This window comes from Tamandua tetradactyla, chromosome 13 (assembly GCF_023851605.1).
Source record: "Tamandua tetradactyla isolate mTamTet1 chromosome 13, mTamTet1.pri, whole genome shotgun sequence".
NCBI lineage: Eukaryota > Metazoa > Chordata > Mammalia > Pilosa > Myrmecophagidae > Tamandua > Tamandua tetradactyla.
Window position 1 is genome coordinate 20970720 of NC_135339.1, and position 25451 is coordinate 20996170.

At 41.0% G+C, this 25451-nt stretch overlaps 1 protein-coding gene across 19 annotated transcripts in view; it reads right to left on the reverse strand.

Moving 5' to 3' along the window:
- The window catches only part of LRMDA (leucine rich melanocyte differentiation associated), a 1434085-nt gene that overhangs the window by 1059069 nt on the left and 349565 nt on the right, over nt 1–25451 (reverse strand). The window contains exon 1 of one of the 19 annotated variants that reach the window (XM_077124825.1): nt 8585–11009. The exons of the other annotated variants lie outside the window; for them this stretch is intronic. Coding sequence (XP_076980940.1) covers nt 8585–8622 — 38 coding nt within the window. The 5' untranslated portion in view covers nt 8623–11009. Of the gene's footprint in view, nt 1–8584; nt 11010–25451 lie in introns of those variants that run through there. 19 annotated transcript variants of the gene reach the window in all.

Below are 25451 nucleotides of genomic sequence, written 5' to 3' on the forward strand. Positions count from 1 at the left end.
ATTGACCCTATGCAAGTTCCTAGGTCTGAGGCTCAGTCTGATGATCCGTAAGCTGGGAATAATAACGGCATTATCCACCTCAATAGAGGCGGCAAGACGGTTAAACGAGATAATGCACGTAGGGTATAGTGCACCAAGGCTCAACCCATGGTAAGCATTCAATGTTCTCTGTTGTCATTACAGTTATTATTCACTACAAAAATAAGTTAATGGAACACAAGACCCTAATGTTTCTTTCCTTGCTTCTGCCTGTAACACTAACTGTAACACTTCTGCCTGTAAATAAAAAATCCATATGTGTGCCTTTGTTTCCACAAAAAAAAAAACACAAAAAAAAGCTCTGGTCCATGAGGAGACAGGTATTAGAATCATATTTTGAGAGCATCCATTATTCCCATTACTTCCTCAAGAACTGGAGTGTTCTGAACACTTTCATTCTCTCCTTGCGCCTTTTATTCTCATTTCCAAGGGGTCAAATTAAATTACAGCGCAATCAGCGTTCCTGTTTCCTAACTTTCCAAAGAGGTGTCAAAATCCGAGGCCAGAGATGTCCCTCTGGGCAGCTCGTAGGCATCTCAAACCAACAGGCAGGAAGGAGCAGCCATTCATGGAACAAATAAGTGATTTGCATTTCCAAGGATGTGGGGAAACATATTAGTTATAATTAGCAAACATGTGGAGTCCCCGTGACAGCTTCACTTTACAAACCCTTGAATGTTTGACAAGAAAAGGTCATGTTTTGTAAAATCCTCAAAAGGTCATTCAATAACAAATCACATGAATGAAATCACGAGGGTTCAAGGAGGTTAACAGAAACACCACAGGCAGTAAAGTGCATTTTCAAGGTAAACAAGGAAAAGAGGAGAAAGCAGCCTTGCCTCCCTTCTGGAAGGAAAGAAACACAAGCAATCTCTAATTTACCAAACACTATAATTTCAAGACATTTTCTCTGTACTTGGTGGTTTAACGCTGAATTTTTTTTTTTTTTTTTTTTGAGGATTAGCAGATAACAGCTCGGCACTTTTCTGCATTTCTTCCAAAGGTCTAGGCTGACCTTAACCAAGGCTTTCCATAATTTTCTATTTAATAAATCTCATGAGTCGATTCTACTTAAAACAAATAGGTGGCCGCAAACGTGGCATGCACATTCACACTCGGCCCCTTGTCGGCACCCATACACTCACACAAAATCTGGAAACTTTAGCCTCAGAAGCCTTTTCTTCTGGCACTTTGACCTGCTCATGACCCCTTTCTTCCCAGGTCTATTTTCTTCTTCAACAAGAGCCAGCAGCACATCTCTCATAGTCAAGAATAACAAAGGCTTGTTTATATAGGGTAATTCAGCTACAGGATCAGTGGGGGGGCAAGAGGATGATGTATCTCATCCCCAGGTTGAAAGAAAGCACAATTCAGACTTGCAGGGTCTACAGCTTTAAGGGAAGGCTCGTGAGGGGCAGGGCCCGAGGGTCGGCTGCCTTCCAGAAAGCCCACCATTCCTCCAGGCCACCTCAGTCCTGGGCATACCCTTCCCAAGGAGGGTGTTGGGTGTAGGGATTAGGAATGCTATGGAGAAAAGGTACTGGAGCCTGCAGCCTATGAGACAGGTAGTGCAGAAATCAAACTTCCTGGGGAGAAGACCCATCCACCTCCTCAGAAAAGAGGGTAGCATCTTCCAGAAGAGGTACTGGGTCTAGGAGTACCTGACTTACCATGTGACCTTGAACAGATGATTTGACCTTCCTGGGACTCAGTTTTCCCATCTATAAAGTGGGGTAATACTTGTTCTTGCTTATTTCCATGAGTAAGGAAAGGATAAAGCAAAACACAAAGTTTAGCTAGAGAAAGCTGCGTGTTATTTTCTACCTGGAGAGACTGGGGGTGGATGTCCCTGATGTTCATCACCCCTTCATTTCTAAACCCCACTCCAGACTCAAAATCTCCCTGAGAAACCACTCTCTCAATTCCTGCAATGCCCAACAGGGTAGCCACGTGAGGCTATGTATATTTTAATGAAAATTCAAAAAATTCAAAATTCACTTCCTCAGTCACACCGGTCACATTTCAAGCACTCCTGGGGACACACAGTTAGGAGTTACCGTTTTGGACAATGGTATGCAGATAGAGACCATATCCGATATCACAGAAAGTTCTTTTGGACAGTGCAGCTTAAATACCTACAGTTCTAGGTGGAGGCCGGCCCTGCCAACCTCCCCACCCTCTCCGTGGACATCCCGCTTCACCTCAGTCTCCTGCATTCCACACTTGCCATAAGGCCATCTTTCAGATTCAGCTCTAAATGATGGGTTGAGCACGTACCTCTCACCTTTAAAATTACCTGCCGACCATAAAGCCCTACCAGCTTGGCGACGGTTTGATCACAATGACGGTCAGAAACAGGACACCTCGCTTTGTCTTTCCTGCCAACTATTTTAGCTTATTTGCCACGAGTATAGGGTATAATTAATATCACACAGGAGCCAGCATTGTCATTTTTCAAATCATTTCCCTGGAAATGTTCTACACCTCTTAATGGCCCTGCTAATGCCGCAGCTGTCATGTTTTGGACAGCTGCACTTTTACAAGACAAACTCTGCAGCGCCAGAAGCCTCTCTGCAGACTTTTTAGCTCAGAAGCTCAGAGGCCATGAACGCCAGTCGGTAATGGCTAGATGGAAGCCTTTGATTAATTTTCTTACCTCTTGATGCTGACTGCTTCTCCAGTGTCACCTTCCCATTTCCCACCCCAAGCAACCTCTCCCCTTCTTGCCCTCTTCCCTTGCCCACTCCCTTCTATGCCACCTGATGGACAGGGGACAAGTGAAATGGGCCAAAATCTTATGAACAATTAAAGCCAGGATGCTGAGCCCAGAGATGCAAAGACTCAAACATCTGGAAGGAGACCAGGCCTCCTAGCTAAATGGCACACTCTGAAGAAGTAGGGTCCTACTTGCCTGCTTCATTTTATTTCACAGATAACGTCTTACAGAATGTTCAAACGTCTCTATGTACATGGGAAAATGTATATGTACATGAGAAAAACTGGAAAGGGAGGAGAACAATGAAAAGAGGGTTATATTTGAAGTCTCCTGAGAACCAGGGACAAGGCAAGCAAGGACCAACCAAAGCACACCAAATATTTACTAATGAAGACGCTTTTAAGAAAAAAAATGGAGAAATTCACCAGACTGTTTGGGGTAGCAATAAAGGGTTTTGCTGCTGCTTTTTTACAGGTGAGAAAAGTTTCTTTCTTTAAATAATTGGTTTTAAGTAGAAGGCGATTGATGGCTATAATTGAATATCATGGCGAGTTCTCCCTGAAAATGTAAATAACTGTTTTGTCCAACACCATCCAGAAAAGTCCTCTCTGTCGAAGCCTTTGGTACATTTAGCTCTTTCTTAAAAGGGAGCTAAAGCCAGGCTAGGGAAACAGTTATCTCTCTTTTTAGGCTCTTTTTCTTTTTAGGCTCCGTAGCAGTATTGGCTCCCTGCTCCTTTAATGCTGTGTTTATTAGTGATCCATAGCCCAGGGAGAGACGAGCACACAACCTCCTTTCACGCTGTGTCTGCAAAATGCTACAGAAAGTTGGACTCATCAGTGAAGCAGCAGGTCCCTTGGTTGAAACCAGCCAGGCCAGAAAAACGACGTGCACGGGATGCTGCTAAACATGCACAACTCGAAAATACACACTGTATTCTCTTCTGCATGATTTGCTGCCATTTAAAAGACAATAAACAGCAACTTTAGATTGCTAACAACGTGTCATTTAAGGTTTGCTGTTGCTCAACATCAAGAAAAATCAATGCCGGCTCTACGGGGGCAGCAAACCCCGAGAACTGAGCTCCATTTCAGGTCTGTTTGAACTCATTTCCTTTCTCCATGGTTGCCCCCTTGTACTCCCCCTCAGGCGTCCCCTCGCAGCAGGCTGACAGCTTGACACATTGACAGCTCGCACTGAATGACAACTGATTTGTACAAATTTCAAGCCTTATAAATCTACCTGTCACAACAACAACATAAAAGCGCCCAGGCCCAGCAGGTAATTCCGAAAAAGCTTCCCTTGACAGCACTTTCTGAAAAGCAATGGCATGCCTCCTGCCAAAAATTCCAACTATCATCCTTGTATAACTTTGAATAAAAATTCAGGGCCCATTTTCTTGCCAACAGGCTACCAATCGTCTTATTTAAAGATTAAAAAGAGAGAAAGGGAGAGAGGAGGAAAAAAAAAAAAAAAACCACATCCACACAATTTCATTTCATACTGATATGGAAGTAACACCACCTGCTGCGCCAGGATTACCACACCGTTTTTCTCTTTGGTGCTCAGAAGGAGTAAATGAGGGAGGCTTTTTACGGTATTTAAACAATATCCCAGATTGCAGGGGCCATCCCTCCTGTCTCACCTGGGACCAGAGCAAGGGTTTTGACTGATGGGGAGCTGAGAGGCCGTTGCTGATTTGTTTCAGTTTAAACCACCCCAAAATCTCAGCGAATCAATGGCCCTTTGCGTGTCTGTAGCCCCTGCTCCCTTGACCCCTTTCCTCACTAAAATGATCAAACTCTGTCAATTAAACCTTCACCCCACTCATCACTCCTAAACCAACACAACATCACATTATTTCATCGATGCATCTTTACTACAAAATAACAACCGGAAGTGATCATTTGAAATCGGTTTTTAGGCATGCTTTTATACCAGGGGAGAACGCGGAGGAAAAAGTGTTTTAGCAAAAGAAAGAACAAGAGACAGAAAGAGAATGCTGAGAGAAGTGAGTACATGAGTGCTCACACAGAAGAGGTCAGTTTACAAACCATTTCTCTTTATCCCTCCTACCCCAGCTCCTCCAATTTCACTTAATATAGAGAAAGGTGTAGCTGAAAAGTGGTTGGCACAAATTCTTGTGTATGTCATTTGCACATTTAAAATCTCTCAGTGGACTCGCAGGTGGAAAAACAAACTTCATTCAGCCTTCCAGGGTTTGTGGTAACTGCAGATTGAACAGGACATTGCATCGCGAAGGAGACTCCTAGGGAGAAGAAATGGAAGCAAGGATGAGGGCAAAGTGAGTGTCCATCCAACTGGATGAACTCAGAAGCTGCAACACTAGCAGCGAAGCCTTCCACTGCAGTGCCAGCAACTTCCTCTTTTCAGGAGGGACAAGCAACAGCGAAAAGTACAGATTCCGGGAAGTACTACAGGATTACACATACACAAACACACAAAGACAAACATATAAAACATTAGAAATGCTAAGGGCTATAGAGAAAAAATAAAGCAGATTGTCCTCATATTTCAGTGCCCTCTTCAAGAATCTAGATACAATTACTTTTCCCCCATGCAGCGCAAGCTCTTAACGTAGTAAAAAAGTAAAGAATAAATCCCCAAAAATGTTATAACCCCTTTGTGCTAAAATACGCAGATAACAGGTCAATGTAGCTGGATTGAATGTCATTCCTACCCAACCTTTTATAAATTTATTTATCTACTCTCTTCTCAATTTATTTCTTCATTATTTACTCATGACTAATGAAATACTTCAGTGTGTGTTGTAAAAATATTAATGTACAGCACATGATTAATGGTCAACACCATTTGTCACTCAGAAAAGTATGAATTTGTGAATTATAAAGGGAAAAAGCAATATATACAGACACAACTATGCACACAGAGAGTGAAGAAGAGAGAATAGTTAGGACCAAAATTTATACCGTTCATGGCAGTATTACCTAGCCAATGTTGAGATTTAGACTAAAGAACAGAATAGAATGTCATGATTTGCTATACAGCCCACTGTCAGTATCAGCTGAACCCTAGAACATAATTGAGATTAAGACTACACAAATTACATGAAACTGTGGTATTCTTGCTATTACCTTCTAAATTTATATACCTTCTTAATTTGGTTAACGTCATGAGCAACTGAACTTTGGCTGCCAACAGGGAATAATCAGCAAATACTTTAATTTGTAATTATTTGCACAACCAAAAGTAAGTATTTTGATTATGACCCATTAGGGGCCATTAGCAAATAAAAATGGTTTTGGACTTCACAATTATGTTTGAATTTCAAAAAAAAATTTATAATTTATGCTAAGAAGCCAAAATCAAACAAAATTTTCCTGTAGTAAAATAACTGATAAATCATAAACCAGAACAACTGCACGTCAAATCTCTTTGGAATGAGATGGGGAACAGAAAAACAAGTACCTATGAAATTGCTAAGAAAATATTTTACATTAACTAAACCAAATTTCCTTCTCATCTTTCATCACTATAAGGTGAACATTTGACAATAGGTAAAGCACAGGTAGGGAAAAATGAAGTATCCCACCCTAACTGCATCTTCTAGCCAATATCCACCCAGAATAAGTAAATTGGTTTGCCCCTCTGTTGAGGAACAGATCTTCTCTTTTCAGTAGCATGTGTTTGGCCTAACAAAATGATAAATAATATTTTGTTAACTATTGTCTTCCTGACATTAAATAATAAATCATTAAATGGAGAACTTAGGACAGACAAAAGCATAATTAAGCACAGAGCTGACCAGTTACACTGCATATAGGTCTGCTGAGAGTTTGCTCAGGAACAAACAGGAAACTTTAGCTGTAAAGCACACGATATCTTATTCTGTTTTATATTTATATTTGTGTTTGAGTTTTAACTACTAATTTCCCAAGAAGACAAAAAAAAATAGGCCACTGCTTTCAAATTTGTTAGCTCTCAACTCCTAGGCAGTTCATTTTTCCTGAGACACTAGTAATCCAGCTGCTTCCATCCCAATTCAGGCAAACATGCAATGTCCCATTAGCCATCAGCCCATGGAAGCAGATAAGCTTCAACGCAAAAAGCGTGAATTCCTTGTGATCTAGAAGGGGAAAAAAAGTTCCTTTCACTGAGAAAACTCTGAGGCCTTTGAACAGCTTCCCAGTGCCTTAGGAGCTGGGCCTTCTGGTTTCTGGAGGATGCACCATGTCCCTAGGTACACTCGCCATTACCTGTCACCAGGTGTGCCCAAGGTGACCTCAGGCTCAGCTTTCAGTGCTGGAGAAGAGTGGCTGGGCTTCCACTGCCCACGGAACTCGGCCTTCCTATGCTGGGACGAAAGGACTAGCTTCCCCCAACCTTTCCCGCAGAACAACTCATCACAAAGACCTTTTCCTACCACCTAAGAGCATGTGAGCTGCATACACCTTGAGTTTTCAGGCCAGGCTGGGGACACCTCTGTGGCCTTCTCCACTCCCCCTACAGGAACAGCCAAGGGTCAGGATGCACAAATGGTTCAACCTGGCACTACCCACACAGGCTGAAGGCCACCAAGAGTTCAGCTGGGGCTTCTCTGGCACCCCCCAAGGGGCAAAGATGGGAGAGCTGGCCAGGAAATAAGGGAGAGGGGATCCACACAGCCTCGGGTCTGAACTTCCAAGGAATCAGTAAATTTTTGCCACTTAGGACAAGCCACATTATTTATAAATGTCAGAGGAAGGAAAATCTGTAATTGTTAAGGGGGATGAAGCCTGTGCAAATTCTTTCCTGTGCAAAGTGAACAGTCAATCACTTTTATAAGGACAGCAACAACTGAAACTATCCATTCGTATACTTTCCTTTAGTCAACAATATTACCTTTAGTAATCTGGGGAATGTGCATCCATAAATTACAGAAAGTGTTATTGCATTGCTGAATAAACAGCAACATTTCCATCAGCGGCAGCAGTGGCAGCCCCACAAAGGTATAACAAACAGACTCAATCATTTTCTTGTCAAGCTTTGCAATGACTGCAGAGTTTACTGCTGGAGATAATGTTGCTTTCCTCAGCATTGTGTGCCAAACTGCAAACTGCTTATTAAAACAAAACCTCTTTTTCGGAGCAGCATGAGTTGGATAATCACTTATTGCACTCAAGAAAAAACAGGTTTGGTGCCCAGAGGAGGTTAGCAATCAGGCATATGCGTTAACATTTGGTTGGTAAAAAGTGGTTAAAAAGTATAAATTATCTGATGCTGGAAGGGGAGGAAATGACTATTTTCCTTATTATTTCATTTAGTTTTTTTGACAATGGGTTTCAAAGTCTTGAGCTAGAGGGTTTGAGAGAAGCAGGGTGGAAGTCAGTTGGGGGAAGCGGAGAAGAAGATTATGGGAGGAAACCAGAAATGAAAGGATATTTCTGCTGGTTTCCAAGTGAAGAAGTCTCCAGGGCAGGAGATAGGTATGAAGATGGGGGCAGGTGGGAAGCCAGTAAACTTTAAAAATGAAGAGGCATTTGTAACGAAACTGTTTCTCAAGGCAGCACCTATTATGACACTCCCAAGAAATCGCTTGACATAACTAAGCAATAGCACTGAAAAAACAGCCTCGATTTCCCTCACTTAAAACAGACAAAGTCATTTTGCTGAGCCCGTAGGACAGGCTGAGGCTGGCGACTGCTGTGTCGCTCCAGAAGGCGAACAGAGTTCCTGACCACAGACGAGCTGCCCCAACACTTATTTGTGGTTTTTGTTTTTTTTTTTTTAATGTTTTCCCTTCATATCCATTAAAGATGAGTTAACGTCAGGGCAGGCAGACCGTCTCCCTGCAGGCTCCCCTCCTACCGTCTGGATGATGCCGATAGCCTCCCGGTCCCACACATCAGCCAAGGAAGAGGGAAGCCTGCACTGTGGACGTCCCTATCAGAACAGGAAACGAGACTTTGAAGACTTTATTATAACTTTGAGCAGCAAATGAGGCGGACTCCTTTCACTGCTCTAAAATGAGAATGAACAGAAAACAAAGAGAAAAGATTACCATAAATAGAAAGTGGAAAGGTAACTTCAGTAAACATCATTCAAGTTTAACAACGGGGGTAGGGGGAGAGGAAAATGCAGATCAGCACCCGGCTGGGTTCCTGCCAGGGTGGGACAGTCCCAAGTCAAACCAAGGGCCCATCCAACACCACTCATTGCCACATCGGGCCGGAAGTCCTGCTGTTCCCTCTGCCTGGAGCCTTTTCCTCCCTGTCTTTGCTTGGCTGATAACTAGCATCATTAGCCACTTCCTCAGAGAAAGGCTTGCCCTGACCACAAGTCCTCCGTTAGCCTCTTGCTGCCCGCCCCCACCATCTCCTTACTCTGCTTTCTTTTCACTTTTCTTCAGATCATTACCTGTACCTGAGATCATATTTCTGATAAATGTATTGACACGGTTATTACCTATCTCCTCCATTGAAGTGTAAACTCCATAGAGGTGGGGACACTGTCTTATTTAGATGACAAACCCAGCATCTAGAATTACACCCACCAACTCACAGAGACTCCAGAAATTTTGAAAAATCACTTAAAAATGATTCCTTAGTTTCAGAGAAGTATCCTATGAACCTAAATCAGAGGTGTCTGTGAGAGATTCAGACAGTGGTTTCTGATGTAATCCCTGCATCCCCATCAAGGAAAGGACAGTGGGAGACCTAAAAGAAACAGGAAATCCTTATTCTCACTTCCCCAAGAATTTGCAGAAATAAATTACTGCCCTTGAATAGAGGGTAAGCCATGGGCATTTGGGTTGTGTTTGTTTGAGGAACAAAGATGAAGAAAATTGTCCATGACTTAAAGGAGCTATAATAGGCTAAAGAACCTGTGACCTGAGGCATGTTCGCTCAGTCACACAGGTGCATATTTGTAACACCTGTAAATGGGGATAGTTTTGATATGCAGTTACTAGCACAGAGAAATAAGGATAGAAAATAGCATCTCTACAATGTGCTTTATCAATTATTACCATATTGAGCCAAATCTGTATCAACTGCTTTAAGAAATAAAATACTATAGAAATAAATGATTGCATGTATTGAATTGTGAGGATTAGGGATATCTAAAACCACTATTAAATGCCACACATTATAACACGTAGTTTCAAGCTCTCCAAGGAACTCTTCTCCTGCCGGCATTTTAATTCTCCCTTCACTCCTCTTCCACACCCCTTATTGTGAGGTTTTTTTTTTGTTCATTACTGATCTCCTGCCATTTCCCCCAAAAGCTTTCAACAATGGACCACATTATGTCACATACAGAATAAATTTCAAATAAGAAAACACTTTCTAAAAAGTAAACCATAAAAGTACTAGGAAAAAAAGCCATGATTAGAGAAGTCCCTTCTACCAGGACTAAAACACCCAAAGAAGAAAAACACGGATGAGAGAAGTCACACTTCTATCAGAACTAAAACACCCAAAAAAGAGCCATAAAACAAAAGATGATCAATTCAATTGCATTAAACAAACAAAAAAAAATCAACTGCATATATAAGGCAAAAATTTTGCTTTACAGAGGAGATAAAGAAAACAAATGAAAAAAAGTAACCAAACTACATCAGATGACAATCAAAAACCTTGAAAAACTGCTACTCCTATCCCATAAAAAAGAGTAGTTAAGTGCACCGTGTGCATATATATGTATATATACACAAAGAGCTCCAAGACAGTCCATACAAAAGACCAAAACCCAATAGAAAAATGGGTGCAGCATATAATAAACAGGAAATTCACAGAAAAGGAAATGCAAATATATTTTTAAATACATAATTGTTTAACCTCATTCATAATAAAAGAAATGCAAATTAAAACACTGAGAAACTTCTTTTAATATATCTGTATGTATAGATATATTTAAAAATACGTATCAGATTAGCAAGTACCCAAGAGTTTAATAATATACTCTGTTGGTGGGGCTGTGGGAAAACAGGTATACATATTACATTACTGGTAAAAGTATAAATTAGTTCAACCCCTGAAGAGTACAATTTGGCAACATGTGTCAAATTTGCAAATACATATGCCCTACGGCCAAGCAAATCTATTTCTGGGAATTTATCCTACAGATATACTACCAAACATTCCAGATGAAATCTCAAGGTCATTTAACACAATAAAAGGAAAGAAACCACCACAATATCCAACCATAAGGGATTAAATAAACAAAACATGATGAACTAACACAATGGTTTACACGGTTATTAAAAAAAAAATAAGAAAGCTCACTATGTACTGATATGGAAAGGTATTTTTGTTAAGTAAAAAAATCACAAAACAAAATAGCGTGACTAAAACGCCATCTGTTGTATAAACAGGAGAGAAATTATATAATTTTGTGCATACAAAATTTTAGGAACCCTGAAAAGATACAGAAGGAACTAATAATAGTTCACTTTAGAGTTTAGGGGAGAAATCGGCAAAGAGAAGAAACAGAATGGGGGGGAAGACTTTTCATAATTACCCTTTCAGACAATTTTCAAATCAGAAGGGAATAATCCCTGTTCAAAAATTGAACCTGATTAAAAAACAATAAACCTCCACTCACAGACTATTAGAACATTTTAAAAGGAAAAAAGAAGTTGGGCCAGACCTATATGACCTAGAGAAAGGAAAACCCTGAGTGGGGAGGAACTCCCACCCCCACTGGCTAGACAGAAGTACACACGGGAAGGGGAAACTTCTATGCATCTTGGCCTCAAATTGACCAGCAACACCCACAATTTAGCACCCTTATGGCAGAAAGAGTACAGCCCCAGTTGATCACTCTTCTTTCTTTGGCCCTTCCTGCACCTTCTGGACATTTCCCAGGTTCTCTCTCTTTCTACCTTCTTTCCTGTGCTTTCTTCACTCCCCTCGCTCTTCTTAGCCCCAGAGCTCTGCTCTACCATTTTCCCCACTCCCTGCCGCAGACCCTCTCTCACTTCATGTCCCTTATATCCCACAACTCATTCTTAGACCCTTCATTCAATTTTCCTTCTCTCGGATCTTGCTGAGCTCCCAGGAAAACAGGCAGTGCCCAGACTGGCTGCAGAGTGTTATCAGTGAATAAAAGAAAAATATCAAAGGGAAACAATGTCCAGTTTCACTAAGAACCTATAAGCAAGAGCCCTTACCGTTTCTTTTTATGCAGCATTCATTTGCCTACAGGGAGGCCTGGTGATAGGACCTCAGGGGTTGCACAAGAGACAGTCACTCTGCTCTTCTAAGTTTCTTGACTCTGTCCACTGCAACAGGGAAGGAGTGTACCTGCAGGGCTGTGTTTGAATTAGGTAATCATACTTCCCACCTTGGCTGATGTGCCCACGGACAGATGGCACTTAGATGAAGGGTGGCCTTCTGTAAGGTCCAGGACCCTACCATGCTGGGAGCAGTCACCCACCTTTCCAGCCAGTCATGGTATCTTTGGATCCCAATTGTGTCATTCGAAATGACTGATTCTAGATTCCCCCCTGCTTCAAGCTCTCCAGAGATTTTTTTAATTTTTTTTTTTTACATGGGCAGGTACCGGGAATCGAACCCGGGTCCTCTGGCATGGCAAGCAAGCGTCCTTGCCTGCTGAGCCACCGTGGCCCGCCCTCTCCAGAGAGTTGACAGTATGTCATCTACTACCTTAGTCACAGCAAACACAGACAGAGGTTGGTTGCATACTATTCCACCTTTTTAAATACAGTTTTATTAACTATAGCTCTGTATTATGAAATAGGTTAGCAAAGTATTGTTAAACAAGTGTTTAAAATCTCAATTAAAAAATAATAATGCATTATCTCAATATATTATTTGTCTTAAGGGGCCTCTAAAATACTCAACAGAGTTCTTTATGTAGAAATAACACAAGCTTGGCTATTATAAAACATTGTTACTATCCTGTGCAAACCACTATCAAAAGCTACCACAAATGTAAAGTTTGGCTTATGTGCATAGTAGCTCAAGTTCTAAATTGATGGAATCCAAATGAATGAGATTTTGCTATAGGTGAAAAATAAATCCAGCAACTATGTGACAGTGTTGGTAGAAAGATAAATTGGCACAACCACTTTGGAAAACGATTAGGCAATGTCTACTCATATTGAACATACGCATATGCTATGATCCAACAATTCTTAGTTATGTATCTGGGCTGGTTTGAAAGGATGTATGTACCCTAGAAAAGCCATGTTTTAATCCTAATCCCATTTTGTAAAGGCAGCTGTTTCTTCTAATCCCTATTCAGTACTGTATGTTTGAAACTGTAATTAGATCATCTCCCTGGAGATGCGACTCAGTCAAGAGTGGTTGAAAGCTGGATTAGGTGGAGACATGTCTCCACCCATTCGGGTGGGTCTTGATTAGTTTACTGGTATCCTATAAAGAGGAAACATTTTGGAGAAAGCTGGAGATTCTGAGAGAGCAGGACAACACAGCCACAAAAAGCAGAGAGTCCACCAGTCAGCGACCTTTGGAAATGAAGAAGGAAAATGCCTCCCGGGAAGCTTCATGAAAGGAAGCCAAGAGAGAAAGCTAACAGATGACACCGTGTTCACCACATGCCTTTCCAGAAAAGAGAGAAACCCTGACCCTGCTCACCATATGCCTTCTCACTTAAGAGAGAAACCCTGAACTTCATTGGCCTTCTTGAACCAAGGTGTCTTTCCCTGGATGCCTTAGATTGGACATTTTATAGACTTGTTTTAATTGGGACATTTTCTCGGCCTTGGAACTGTAAACAAGCAAATTATTAAATTCCCCTTTTTAAAAGTTATTCCATTTATGGCATATTGTGTTCCAGCAGCAAGCAAACTAGAACAGTATCTAACATGAAAGGAATATACATTCCTCCGAACACATATAAGAATGCTGTTAGCAGCATTATTCAAACAACCCAAAACTGGAAATGCCCATCAACAGAACAGCAGCTCTTAAGCATTTGGCTAATTCATACAGTGGAATACTATACAGCACCAAGAATGCACAAACCACTGCTGAATCTCATAAATACAATACTGATCAAATGAAACCAGAAACAGAAGACGAACTGTATGACTCCTCTCACATAAATTTTTAAAACAAGAACTCTTTTCTGCAGCTAGAGGACAGGATAGTTGCTACCCTTCGTGGGCAGAGGGGATACACGTGGTAAAATGGAAGAGGTACAAAGGGTACTTTTGTTTGTGGGGTGTTGGCAATATCCTATATTCTGATCTGGATACTGATTACAGTGGTGTGTTCATTTTCTGATAATTAATCAGGCTGAACAATAAATATCTATGTACCTTTTTGTCTATGCATTTCACTTCAACTTTATGGCTTTATTTAAACATGCTATTTAGCAAGAAAAATTGACTACAATTACCCTTCTGAGCTTCAGGTTCCTGAACTGCCACCTCAAAGTTAGAGGGACCCTTAATTCCTGTCATTAGCTTTTGACATGCCCAAAAGCTTCTTTGGCTTCTCGTTAATAATGCAATCACAAGGCACTAATCTCATTATCACCTGTCAGCAAGCACTGTCAGAATGCTATTGGTCATTAGTTGTCCACTGCTGCTATCAGTCAGAGACTTGCAAAGCACCCAGAAGAAGACATAAAATACTGTCCATTTAGTTTTTGACTTGTCCACTCACCTTTCATCAACCTCAGAGCCCAGAGCACATCTGTCTTCCCCAGAAACCATACCAGACCACTTTAATACCCCCCCCAAATTTACTCTTCGAATAGTTCATGCATTTATTCACTTACCCATCCAACCATCTATGCACCTATCCCATTTATTGGGTGCCCACCGTAGGCTCCCATCAGGTGCTCAAGATATAAAATTGAGTAACGCTTAATCCCCTTCCTTGAGGTGCTCAGAGTCATATGGGAAACAGATTTTTTTAAAAAACAGGATTATGATGATAGACACATAGAAGGAGAACAGGAGGAACACAGGTGAGAGACATTTAAGCCAGTTTAAGGTGGGGGCAGGAGCAAATGAGTAAATGATTCATGGAAGAGGTTATATATAAAATATGTTTTACAGCTTGGGTAGAAGTTGGCCAGTGAAGTGAAGATTAAGGCAGCTCCTAGCAAAGGGAACTGCATGAGCTAAGACACGGAAGCAGTATACAGCCTGTTGTGTGTGTTGGCGGTAGGGGGAGGTACTGACATATGGGGAATGACAAGCAGCTCCATTTTGCCAAAGGGTTAAATCTGAATGAGAGCAGGAAAAGCAGGCAGAGGGCTGATAACAAAAGTCCTTACGAACTATGTGACGGAAGCAAGAGTTCATTCCATAGGGTAAGGGCCGTCACTGCAGGTTCTGAGAGGGGAATGGCAGAGCTAATGCTGTATTTTAGTTAAGACATACCAGAAACCCTGAAGGAAATGGAACTAGAGAGGAAGAGAAGTTAGCAGTAGACCTGCTGAAAGAAGAGGAGAACTTGAACCAGGGCAGTGGCAGCAGGGTTGGAAGGGGGATAATTTAGGAAACAGTTGGGTGTAAAATCGGAAGGAGGTAGTGATTGATTTATTGTGGTGTGGGAGTGGGGGAAGCACAGAGGAAAATTTATGGGAACTGATAAACAGGTGTTAGCACCCGAAAATAAAATACAAGAGGAGGAGGTTAGGAGTGGACAGGAGAGAAGGCGATGAGATCAGCATTGGAGGTACCAAGACTGAGATCCCTTTTCCTTCAGGGAATATGTTCAACAGGAAAGGTGAACACCTGTATCTGGAAGTCCAAGAAGAGACCCTGGGGTAAACGCAGAGACAGACTCATCAGCACATACTAGTAAATGAAACCCTGCAGTAAATGAGCTCACAGTGTGGATGTGTTCAATGGAGAGTGAACCAAGGACTCTTAAGAACATCAACATTAAGGAAAGAGTAGAGGAAGAAGGGTCCACAAAGAAGACGGAGAAGGGATGGATAGAGCGGTACCCATTGAAAAAACGTGCGATATCTTAGTAGAGTTTTAGAAAACAGGTGACTGGTTGCTAATCCAAACGTGGTACAAGAACTAGAACTGAAAGAATTCCATTGGACTTCGCCATTAGGAAGTCATTGATGGCTTTAACTGGGAGATGTCAGATTCCAGCTCAGTTCAAGCAACATGGTAGACCAGGCTGATATAAACTCACACCACAATACTCTTAAAGTAATTTGGATAAAACATAACCTTCTCACACAAATTTTAAACCCTGCAAAGCTGGAAAGATTAAAAGAGAAACTTCCAAGTAAGAGAAACAAAGACTAAATTTAAAGCTTACATTACAAGGGCCCAAAGCATCAACAGCTCCAGATATAAATCCTAGGAACCAGATATATAATGTCTTCGGAGAAACAGGACATGTTTCTTTGGGCCCGCATAAGAACTAAGCTTTCTACATAAAGTTGGGCATCTAAGGACTGTTGGTGTGGACTGATTTGTGTACACCGTTTGAATACCTTCTTGGTCTGGGTTCACATTCTGGTGAGTATGAACCCATTGTAAATAAGATCTCTTCAAGACGTAACTTTAGTTGAGGTGTAGCCCAACTAAAATCAGGTTAGGCTTTATCCAGATTACTGAAGACCTTTATAAACAGAGTGCAATCTGGATAGAGAGAGAAGCCACAGGGAGCATGGGAACCCAGAGTGGAAGGGAAACAACTTTGCCATGTGCCATGTGATCAAAAAGCCAAGGACTGAGGATCTCCAGCAGCCAGCCCCAGGCCACAGCGGCCTTCTGGAAGAAATCATTGTCTTCCTGACAAAAAATAATCACCTCGAGTTCTATACTCAGATGAACTATACCTACCCTACAGAAATAAAACCAAAGTAAAGATATTTTCACACACAGTGAGAAAATTTCTATGTCTAAACCAACACTGAAATATCTACTAAGCAAATAGCGTCCCTAACAGAAATTCACACCAGCAGGAATGAGTGACTAGAAGAAGCCATGAATCAAATAAATGATACACAGTCACTCAAAAGATACTTAACTACTGAGCAATCTCTCTCATGTACCAGGCACTGATCTGTTTGCTCCAGATACCAGAATGAATTAAAGGAAGCCCCTGCTTTGTTACGTCTAGTCTGGTAACTGGTGATAAGTGCACTGAAGCAAAATAAAGCCAGAGGACAAGGAGTGAGGACAGGAGTTTTATTCTGTGTTGTTCTATCTAGATAATCACTGACAAAAATAATAATAGTAGTGAATTTGAGGAGTTAAAGACAAGAGATCTGTATTTGAAGACTGAGAACAAGGACAACTGGGATCAGATTGGTTTACAAGGCTCAGAAATCAGTGCACTGAAGCCAGAGTGAAGTTTCCCAAGACCTTTCCGTATTTTCCCTCTGCTACCCTCAGTGTCAGCTGGTCCACAGACTATCAGATCTGATGGTGATCAGATGACTGGGTCCCAGAAGTCTCAGAAAGATGCAATGGAATCTGGTGGAAGAAGTAGAACCCTCTCTTACTTTTAGCGCTTTTTAAGAGCAAAGAAATCTTTCCCTGAACCCTGTTGGCAGATTTTTCCTTTGTGCTCATTTTCCCAAACAGTGTCACATGCTCAAACCTAAACTAATCACTAGCAAGGAGAACAGGATCCCAACACTGGTCTTAAAACATACCATATAGAGACTTGGAGGTAGACATAGGTAACCCAGAGAAGGGGGACACCCAGACAAAATCACAGCCTTCCTGGCAATGACTGCTGGAAAGGCGACGAGAAGTATACACCCCACCTATTGCCTTCCTCAAAACTCACCACACAATCTTTGACAGCATGACACTAGGATCACACCTCTACACAACATGGTACAACAGAACATGAAGTTATGTTAATCTACTTCTCTCTACAGTTCCAAATGCTTGAAGCAAAATCTACAGTATGTGCTCAGGGGCCATGTTCATGTTAACCAATCCAATCCTCTATTTTTACCATCAACTATCCACTGACCAATCCCAAAAGATGGTGGAACACTTCCCATGCAGTAGGGCCAAACCAGGGTCAATTTACGAAGAGATTTAAAGCTTCCCCAACGCCCCTACGAAAACTCTCTTCAAGCTACACAGCCACTTCCAGGTTAGCTGAAGTGTCAAAGAAGGGTGTCTTTCACAAAGACCATTCCCAATTTATTTCAACATTACTAGACTGGAGGGAGGTTGTGTAAGTCAGCAGCCAAAATGGATTAAATGCTTTCATTTCTACAAGAAATTGAAGTTATGATAATGAAATTTTAGAGCCAAAAAAGACTGGGAAGTGACTATTAAATATGACTCTCACATTACAGGTAAGGCTTCATGCAAATCAGTGACACAAGGGCTGGCAATTTGACAAAAAATTTAATCCAAGGGAAACCTTTCAAATACCTTTGTTATCGCATTGTCCTGGGAGCAGAAGAACATACATTAATTCAGCACTTTTCAACCTCTGTGCTGGGTCATACACCCAAAATTTATATTCACTTTTAGGTTGTTCCTGTGCCCTGTGCAGCTCATCGAGGAATCTCAGAATTAAAAATCCTTCCCTTAGCTATAGATTGCATATTATAAACACATACAGATAAATTCATCATTTGTATACATAGCATGCATACATACAAATACATTATATATATACCTACAAATACATATGCATACATACAGCTAAATACATCAAGGTTATGATCTCCCACATCATTATGTAGATGTAGGAAATAATTCCATGCTATCTCTTTTATGTGTGCCCTTCTCAATCTTACAACATCGAACCAAGTGACTATGAACTCCAGAAATTCTAAAATTCCTGCAAACATATTTTTTAAAAATTTAAAATAGCACACACAAAAAAAGAGAAAAGTAAATCCATAACGTGAACTAAATAAGAGGAAGGCTCAGTCACCCTTTCCTCTACCCCTGTGTTCCTGCATCTACTAGAATTCCTAACAGAAGGTAAGCAATCAGCAAAGATGTTTAAATAAGTAAATGGATCAAGGTAGTACTTGTAACCTTTCAAGATACTTTTGAGCCTATTAGCTCAAACCCACAATACTTTACAGGCTTAAAAGGACAAGTTTGATTATTGTTCCCATTTTGCAGAAAGGAAACACAAAGGGATTCGCTGACTTGCCTGAAGTCATGTATGTAACTGTCATGGTTAGGGACAGGTGTCAACTTGGCCAAGTTGTGGTACCTGTTCATCTGATTGGGCAAGCGCTGGCCTGTCTGTTGCAATGAGGACATTTCATAGGATTAGGTCATGATCACGTCAGCTACATCCACAGCTGATTCCATTTGTAATCAGCCAAAGGGGAGTGTCTTCTGCAATTAGGGATGCTAAATCCAATCATGGGAAGCCTTTTAAGGAGGACTCAGAGGAGACAGGTTGCATTCCTGCTTTGGCTGGTGAGCCTCTCCTGTGGAGTTCATCCAGGCCATCCATTGGAGTCGTCGGCTTCGCAGCCTGCCCTGTGGATTTTGGACTCTGCATTCCTACGGTCACGTGAGACACTTTCATAAATTTTATATTTGCAAGTGTTCCCTGTTGATTCTGTTTCTCTAGAGAACCCTAACTAATACAGTAACTAAGAGCAAAGTTGGGACTAATGACTGGGTTTCCTTGTCGGAATTCCACCTATTATTAGACAATTGGAACACAACACTTTTTCACCTGGAAATAGCTATACAAATATAAACTATTGTTAGTATACCATCTACCTTCCTAAAAAGAACTCTTTTGTGGGTTATCAGCTCTCTTTGAAATTGCCCATGCTGTACTATTCTACTAACGTGGAGATAGTTTTAGCCATGTCTTAAATGAAACTGCCCCACTCAAGAGCTAACTCATCAGCAAAGGCATAAAAATGAAATTTTCCACTGGCAAGCTGACCTCAACAGTGTCCAAGTTATCCTGAGTAACTTTCATATCACCTTCATCTGATTTGTCTTAAACTAGTCCCTTCAGCTGGGCATAGCCAGAAGGAGAAAACAATCGTATAATTTGTCTACAGGTACTTGGATCACTTTCCAGCTCATTTTGGCTGGGCAAATAATAGTTTGATATGCAGCACCTGCTAAGTGAAATGAAAATGAAAAATATTTTAAAGGGTTTTCTCTTAATGTCTTTATACTACTGTAAATGTGTGAAAATTTCATATTCAGCTTTTTATTACTGTTGATTGCTACACTGACAGGGGAAAATAATCCAAGCTGGCACATTAAGGAACCATGATTTTTTTTCTTCAAGTTGCTTACTTTTAAAAGAACAAGGCTAAACACTATTAAATGGTAAAAGTCACTTCAACTTTTATTCTCTAAGGCTTGAGGAGTAGAAGTATTTTTTATATGCTTTCTTAACCACTTTGCTCTTGTCTATTTGAAAAAAAAATTCCTTCTTTTGAGACAGTGGCATGCCCAAGCTGGGCCCTATGTCTTCAGTTTTGCCCCTCAACACCGCCACTTTGCCTCACTTCAAATAAATGCGCTTTCAGAACCTTCAGAAACATGCCTGCCCATCCCAGAGAGCTATAGCACTATAGAGAAAGAGTGAGCAGACAAAGAGTACCAAGAGTTATGGGCATATGCCAGAAGAGACTCCACAGAGAGGAGACCTGCCCTCTGGAAAGAGCGCCAGCATTAATCCAACTCTCTCAGAAGTGGGTTCAGCCCCACCAGTAACAACAAAGAAGATCTCAGCATTCTTCCAACAATGCTGGCTCTCAGATACTCATGAACGAGCTGCTTTAGAAGCGCACATTCATCCAAGAGGGGGTGTCGGTGGTAGAATTAGTCACACCTGCCAGTGAATAGCACATAACAGCTGTACAGACACAAGTGAATTATTGGTCTTAGGCTACAATCTCCCAGGAAGCAAACTATGCAATTTCTGCTGCATCTAGGCCGATGGAAAAGAACTTAACTTGCAAATGATGAAGTACCTTAATTGTGTCATCTTAAAGCATTTCATTACCATAACCAATGTCAAAAGGCTGGGAGAAGCCCAGCTGCAGTGTTCAGATGCCTGACCCTAAATTTTAGCAGCCATGGCACTTTCCTTCCTACTTAACCCTTATCATCTGATCCTGTATTTGGGTTCTGATTTGTCTGTTTGTAGGAGAGACAGCCCTAGAAACCAAATCTTCTGACTCCCAGTCCAGTGGTCCCTCCAATCACCACATTATTCTTTTGTTTTTATATAGCAGGAAAGTGGGCATTTCGGGGGAGAATATGTGGTATCTGATGGATTTCTCCCAGCATTAAATTTTGTGAACTCAACCTGCATTTACTAAGTACTTGCTGACCATCAAACCCCATGCAAGTTGGTGGAGATGATACATAACACATGTTACGGGCCCTCAAGGAAATATTCTAGACCAGGAGGCAAACCTTACATTAAGTTAACAACATTCTTCCAACAATACTTTCTAACAAACGATATGAGCTAAGCATTGTCCACATACCTTCAGAGAAACTACAATAAGATCACAATTACCTGTCACCAAGGAACATATAACTGTGTAAAACTGGGCTTAAAAGAGACCTCAAAGACCATCAGTTGAGCTCTTCACAGTCAACTATACCTTAGCCAAGTGGTTCTGGTCATGCTTCCTCTGAAATATTGCCATTTGCCTACTTCCTTCTTAAAATGTAGGGTGCAAAACTGAATCCAGTATTCTAGATGTGGCTTTCCTCATTTTTCTCAAATAATTTGCTTCTATTGTGGAATTAAAATTCACATCCAGACACTTAGAGGTATCAAAACAATTGTTTTCCTCATACATCACTCTTATCCCGAGACTTTGCTTGAACAGTTTATTTGAGGACCCGAGTATAAGTGTAATATTCTTAATTTTAATCTCTTCTGATTTGACCCATATATTCTACTGATAAATGCTGAGGGATCATATGCTTCTATTATTTGATCCTATTGTCCTTCCCAGTTCCATCTCCCACAAATGGGATACACGTACTTTCTGTATCTTCATCTAAGTCACTGATAAGTATATTTGTCAAGAGCCAGGAATAAGACCAAGCCCTGTGGAGAATTCCCAAGAAACATTCCTCTAAACTGACATTGCTCCATTCAGGTACCCTCTTCGAGTTGAGTCGTCCAGCACAAAGCTAAAACCAAACCTCCTGCTGAACTTCAAATACATAGTCCTTAATATATTTCCCTTATCTACAAAGACAAAGAAAAGAAAGAACCCAGACTGGCTTGGAACAATTACTGGTTCACAATACATCCTTGCAATAATCTTATTTAGATTCCAAAGGTCATCTTTACTTAGTAGGGGAACACCAAAGAGTGGAAACAGGACTCCGGTTCAGCCAAACATCAGGTGCTTAAAGACAATAATAGGGAAGGGAGCTGGAGGAACAGACTACAATCCGAGCATAAAAGGTCCTGAGCCTTTCATGGGAGAGGTTAGTCTTAACTCTGAAGGTGGTGGAAGAACAATGCATGCTTTGGAGCAAAGGAGGAGTGTGATTAGATCACCTAGGAAGAGACACCTGACAGGGGCAGGTAGGATAGTTAGTATTATGGGCTAGAATTATAAAGAACTGGACCTAATAACACTTCAGAAAAAAATATTTAAATTACTTGTTTAAATAGCAGATGGGGAAAAAAATCAGAACACAAGACACATGATGGAGGTTCAGACTGGTAACTGATCAGAAGGAGAAACAGCAAAGGAAGAAGCCAAGATGATACTGAGCCCCCCACCCCACCTTCACCCCGAGTAATAGTAATGGCATTAAGGAAGGCCAAAGAAAAGCTGCCTGTTGGAAGAGAGAAAAAGACAAGTCAGTTTGGACAGAGCAATTTTGAGATTCCCAAAGTATATTCAATGTGGAGCTGTCCAGAGGACAACTGAAACAATGGAATTGGAACTCAGGGGAAGACAGAAAGTGTGGCTGCTAACAAACTGGAGAGATCTTTATTTTGGAATTGACCATAGGAAAAGAGGTCAGAAAATGACCAGGAAAGTTATGTTGGCAAGATGTAAGAACATCTCGACGGAGACATGTTAGAGAAGAGAGTTAGAGATAAGCTCCAAAGACAAACACCATGTCAAATGACAGTCATCAAGGAGAAAGAAGAGTAAGAACTGGCAGTAGGATTTTGTGATTTGAAGGCTGAGATTTTCCAAAACGTATTTTAGCCTTAGTAGTGCTTCTCAGAGGTTAAGGTGCCACAGATCACCTGGGGATCTTGTTAAAATGAGGATATATTCTGACTAAGGTGGTTTATTATAGGACCCAAGATTCAGCATTTCCAACAAGCACTCAAGGGATGCTGATGCTACTGGTCCTTGGACCAGACTTTGAATACCAAGAGTGAGGGGTGGCTATGAGGTGAACATTTGGAGAATTGAGTGGTGAAGACTCTCTCCAGAAGTTTGGGAGAGGAAAAGTGAGCAATGGGATAGGTAATATACACTACGACTGTCATAGGAATTAAGAAATGGAAGAAGAAAGAACCAGTAGCACCAATTTTAAAGAAGTCCTCTGTCTTAGAAGTTCACCCTGAGAGTTTTGATAACTGTGCTAAGGGAATTCAGTATATAATTTCAGTTCCTCAGTCCTGTACTCTTACTTGACTCCACTGACTTAAAATACAGCTAAGTAAGAAGAGGAGAATTTGATGATTAAGTTGACCAGAAAACATTCAATGTATCCTTCTATGATCCTCCTCTTATAAACAGCTTTCTGACTAGAGAGCTGCTCCCACAATGCAGTTCTCTCTCTCGTTTCAGCTCCAAGTTTCCCAAATTCCACACCTGTTTGACTAGGACTTGGCCTCTGTTAACAGATTTTATATTTGGAAATGCCTCTGGCTGTGCCAAAAAGAACAAGCTAAGCAAAGGATTAACCAACACATTCTCACTGAAGCAGTCAGACTGGCACCCAGTTAAGAGGCAGAGAGCCACAGTTTCAGGTAAGTGCCCTCAACCCACTGCCACAGAGATGTATGGCAAAAGAACGCAACATTCAGTCTGGGCTCTCTGGCAAACATCTCTGTGCTTTTAAGTGGAAATTCTATTTTCAAAGGAATTTTCTTATCTCAACACACCCTAAGGAAACAGTATCATCTCCCCTATTCCTCCACAAGGAATCTCTGACTCACCAGGGTCCTGGAACCAGGCAGAAAGGATCTCCCCACTTGGGTGGTGCCAGGGTTTGGGGAACTTTCCCATATGAATTCTGGCTTCTAGAGCTGACTAGAAAATCTTTGTGGACTTTCCATTCCTTGGGATGAGTTGATCAAAATAATCAAAGGGATTGTTGAGAGAGGTTGCCATAGGCAGATTAAGATATATCACACTATCCTAAATGGACCAACCATTTTTAAAGGAAAATCTTTGTATTTTTATACGCAAAAGTAATCACTTAACATTTATGTAAAATCAAGTAATCACAGAATGTGACAACAACTTGGCCGTACCCCAGAGTGTGGACTTACCCAGAATCTCCAGGGTTCAACTAACTCGCTTTATTTACAAGATCCAGAGATATAAAGTGACTTTCCCAACACCACAGATGCTTTTTTTTATTAATTAAAAAAAATTAACTAACAAAACAATTAGAAATCATTCCATTCTACATATTCAATCAGTAATTCTTAATATCATCACCCAGTTGCATATTCATCATTTCTTAGTACATTTGCATCGATTTAGAAAAAGAAATAAAAAGACAACAGAAAAAGAAACAAAACGATAATAGAGAGAAAAATATATATATATATATACGTACCATACCCCTTACCCCACGCCTTCACCTACCACTATTTCAAACTGAATTTATTTTAACATCTGTTCCCCCTGTTATTTATTTTTATTCCATATGTTCTACTCTTCTGTTGATATAGTAGCTAAAAGGAGCACCAGACATAAGGTTTTCACATTCATAGAGTCTCATTGTGAAAGCTATATCATTGTTCAATCATCATCAGGAAACATGGCTACTGGAACACAGCACTACATTTTCAGGCAGTTCCCTCCAGCCTCTCCACTACATCTTGAACAACAAGGTGATATCTACTTAATGCGTAAGGATAACCTCCAGGATAACCTCTCGACTCTGTTTGGAATCTCTCAGCCATTGACACTTTGCCTCATTTTACTTTTCCCCCTTTTGGTCGAGAAGGTTCTCTCAGTCTCTTGATGTTAATTCTCAGCTCATTCTAGGGTTTTTCTCAGTCCTTTGATGCCGAGTCTCAGCTCATTCCAGGATCTTTGTCCCACATTGCCAGGAAGGTCCACACCCCTGGGAGTCATGTCCCACGCACAGAGGGGGAGGACCACAAATGCTTTTGATAAAATTTATACCACAGCTCATTTCAAAAAGGATCTAAGGCAGGAGTCACCTGGTTGATGGCAGTGCCATCAGCAAAGGGGCATAAGCCCTTAACTAGAATTCAAGTTAATGTATACATTGAATACTAACTGTATGTTAAGCAGCACAATGTTCTAATGAAACATATGGAAACTTTTGCTCTCACATCAAAGTGCCTGAAAATAGCATTCCTCTATCAAAGGAAATAAACTCCACTATGCCAATACCCTCTTGATCATACTAGAAGCCCCTAACTTTTTCACTAAGTCTAATTTTCAGGGAGGTGCTGGGAAAAGTTTTTAGCAGACACAGAGCAAAAGGAGGACAAGAAATGCAATCACTGACTAACATCTAGTTGACTTTCTCCCTGCCCCCACAAATTAGATGAAAATGTTTCCCGATCTTTTCTCTCGA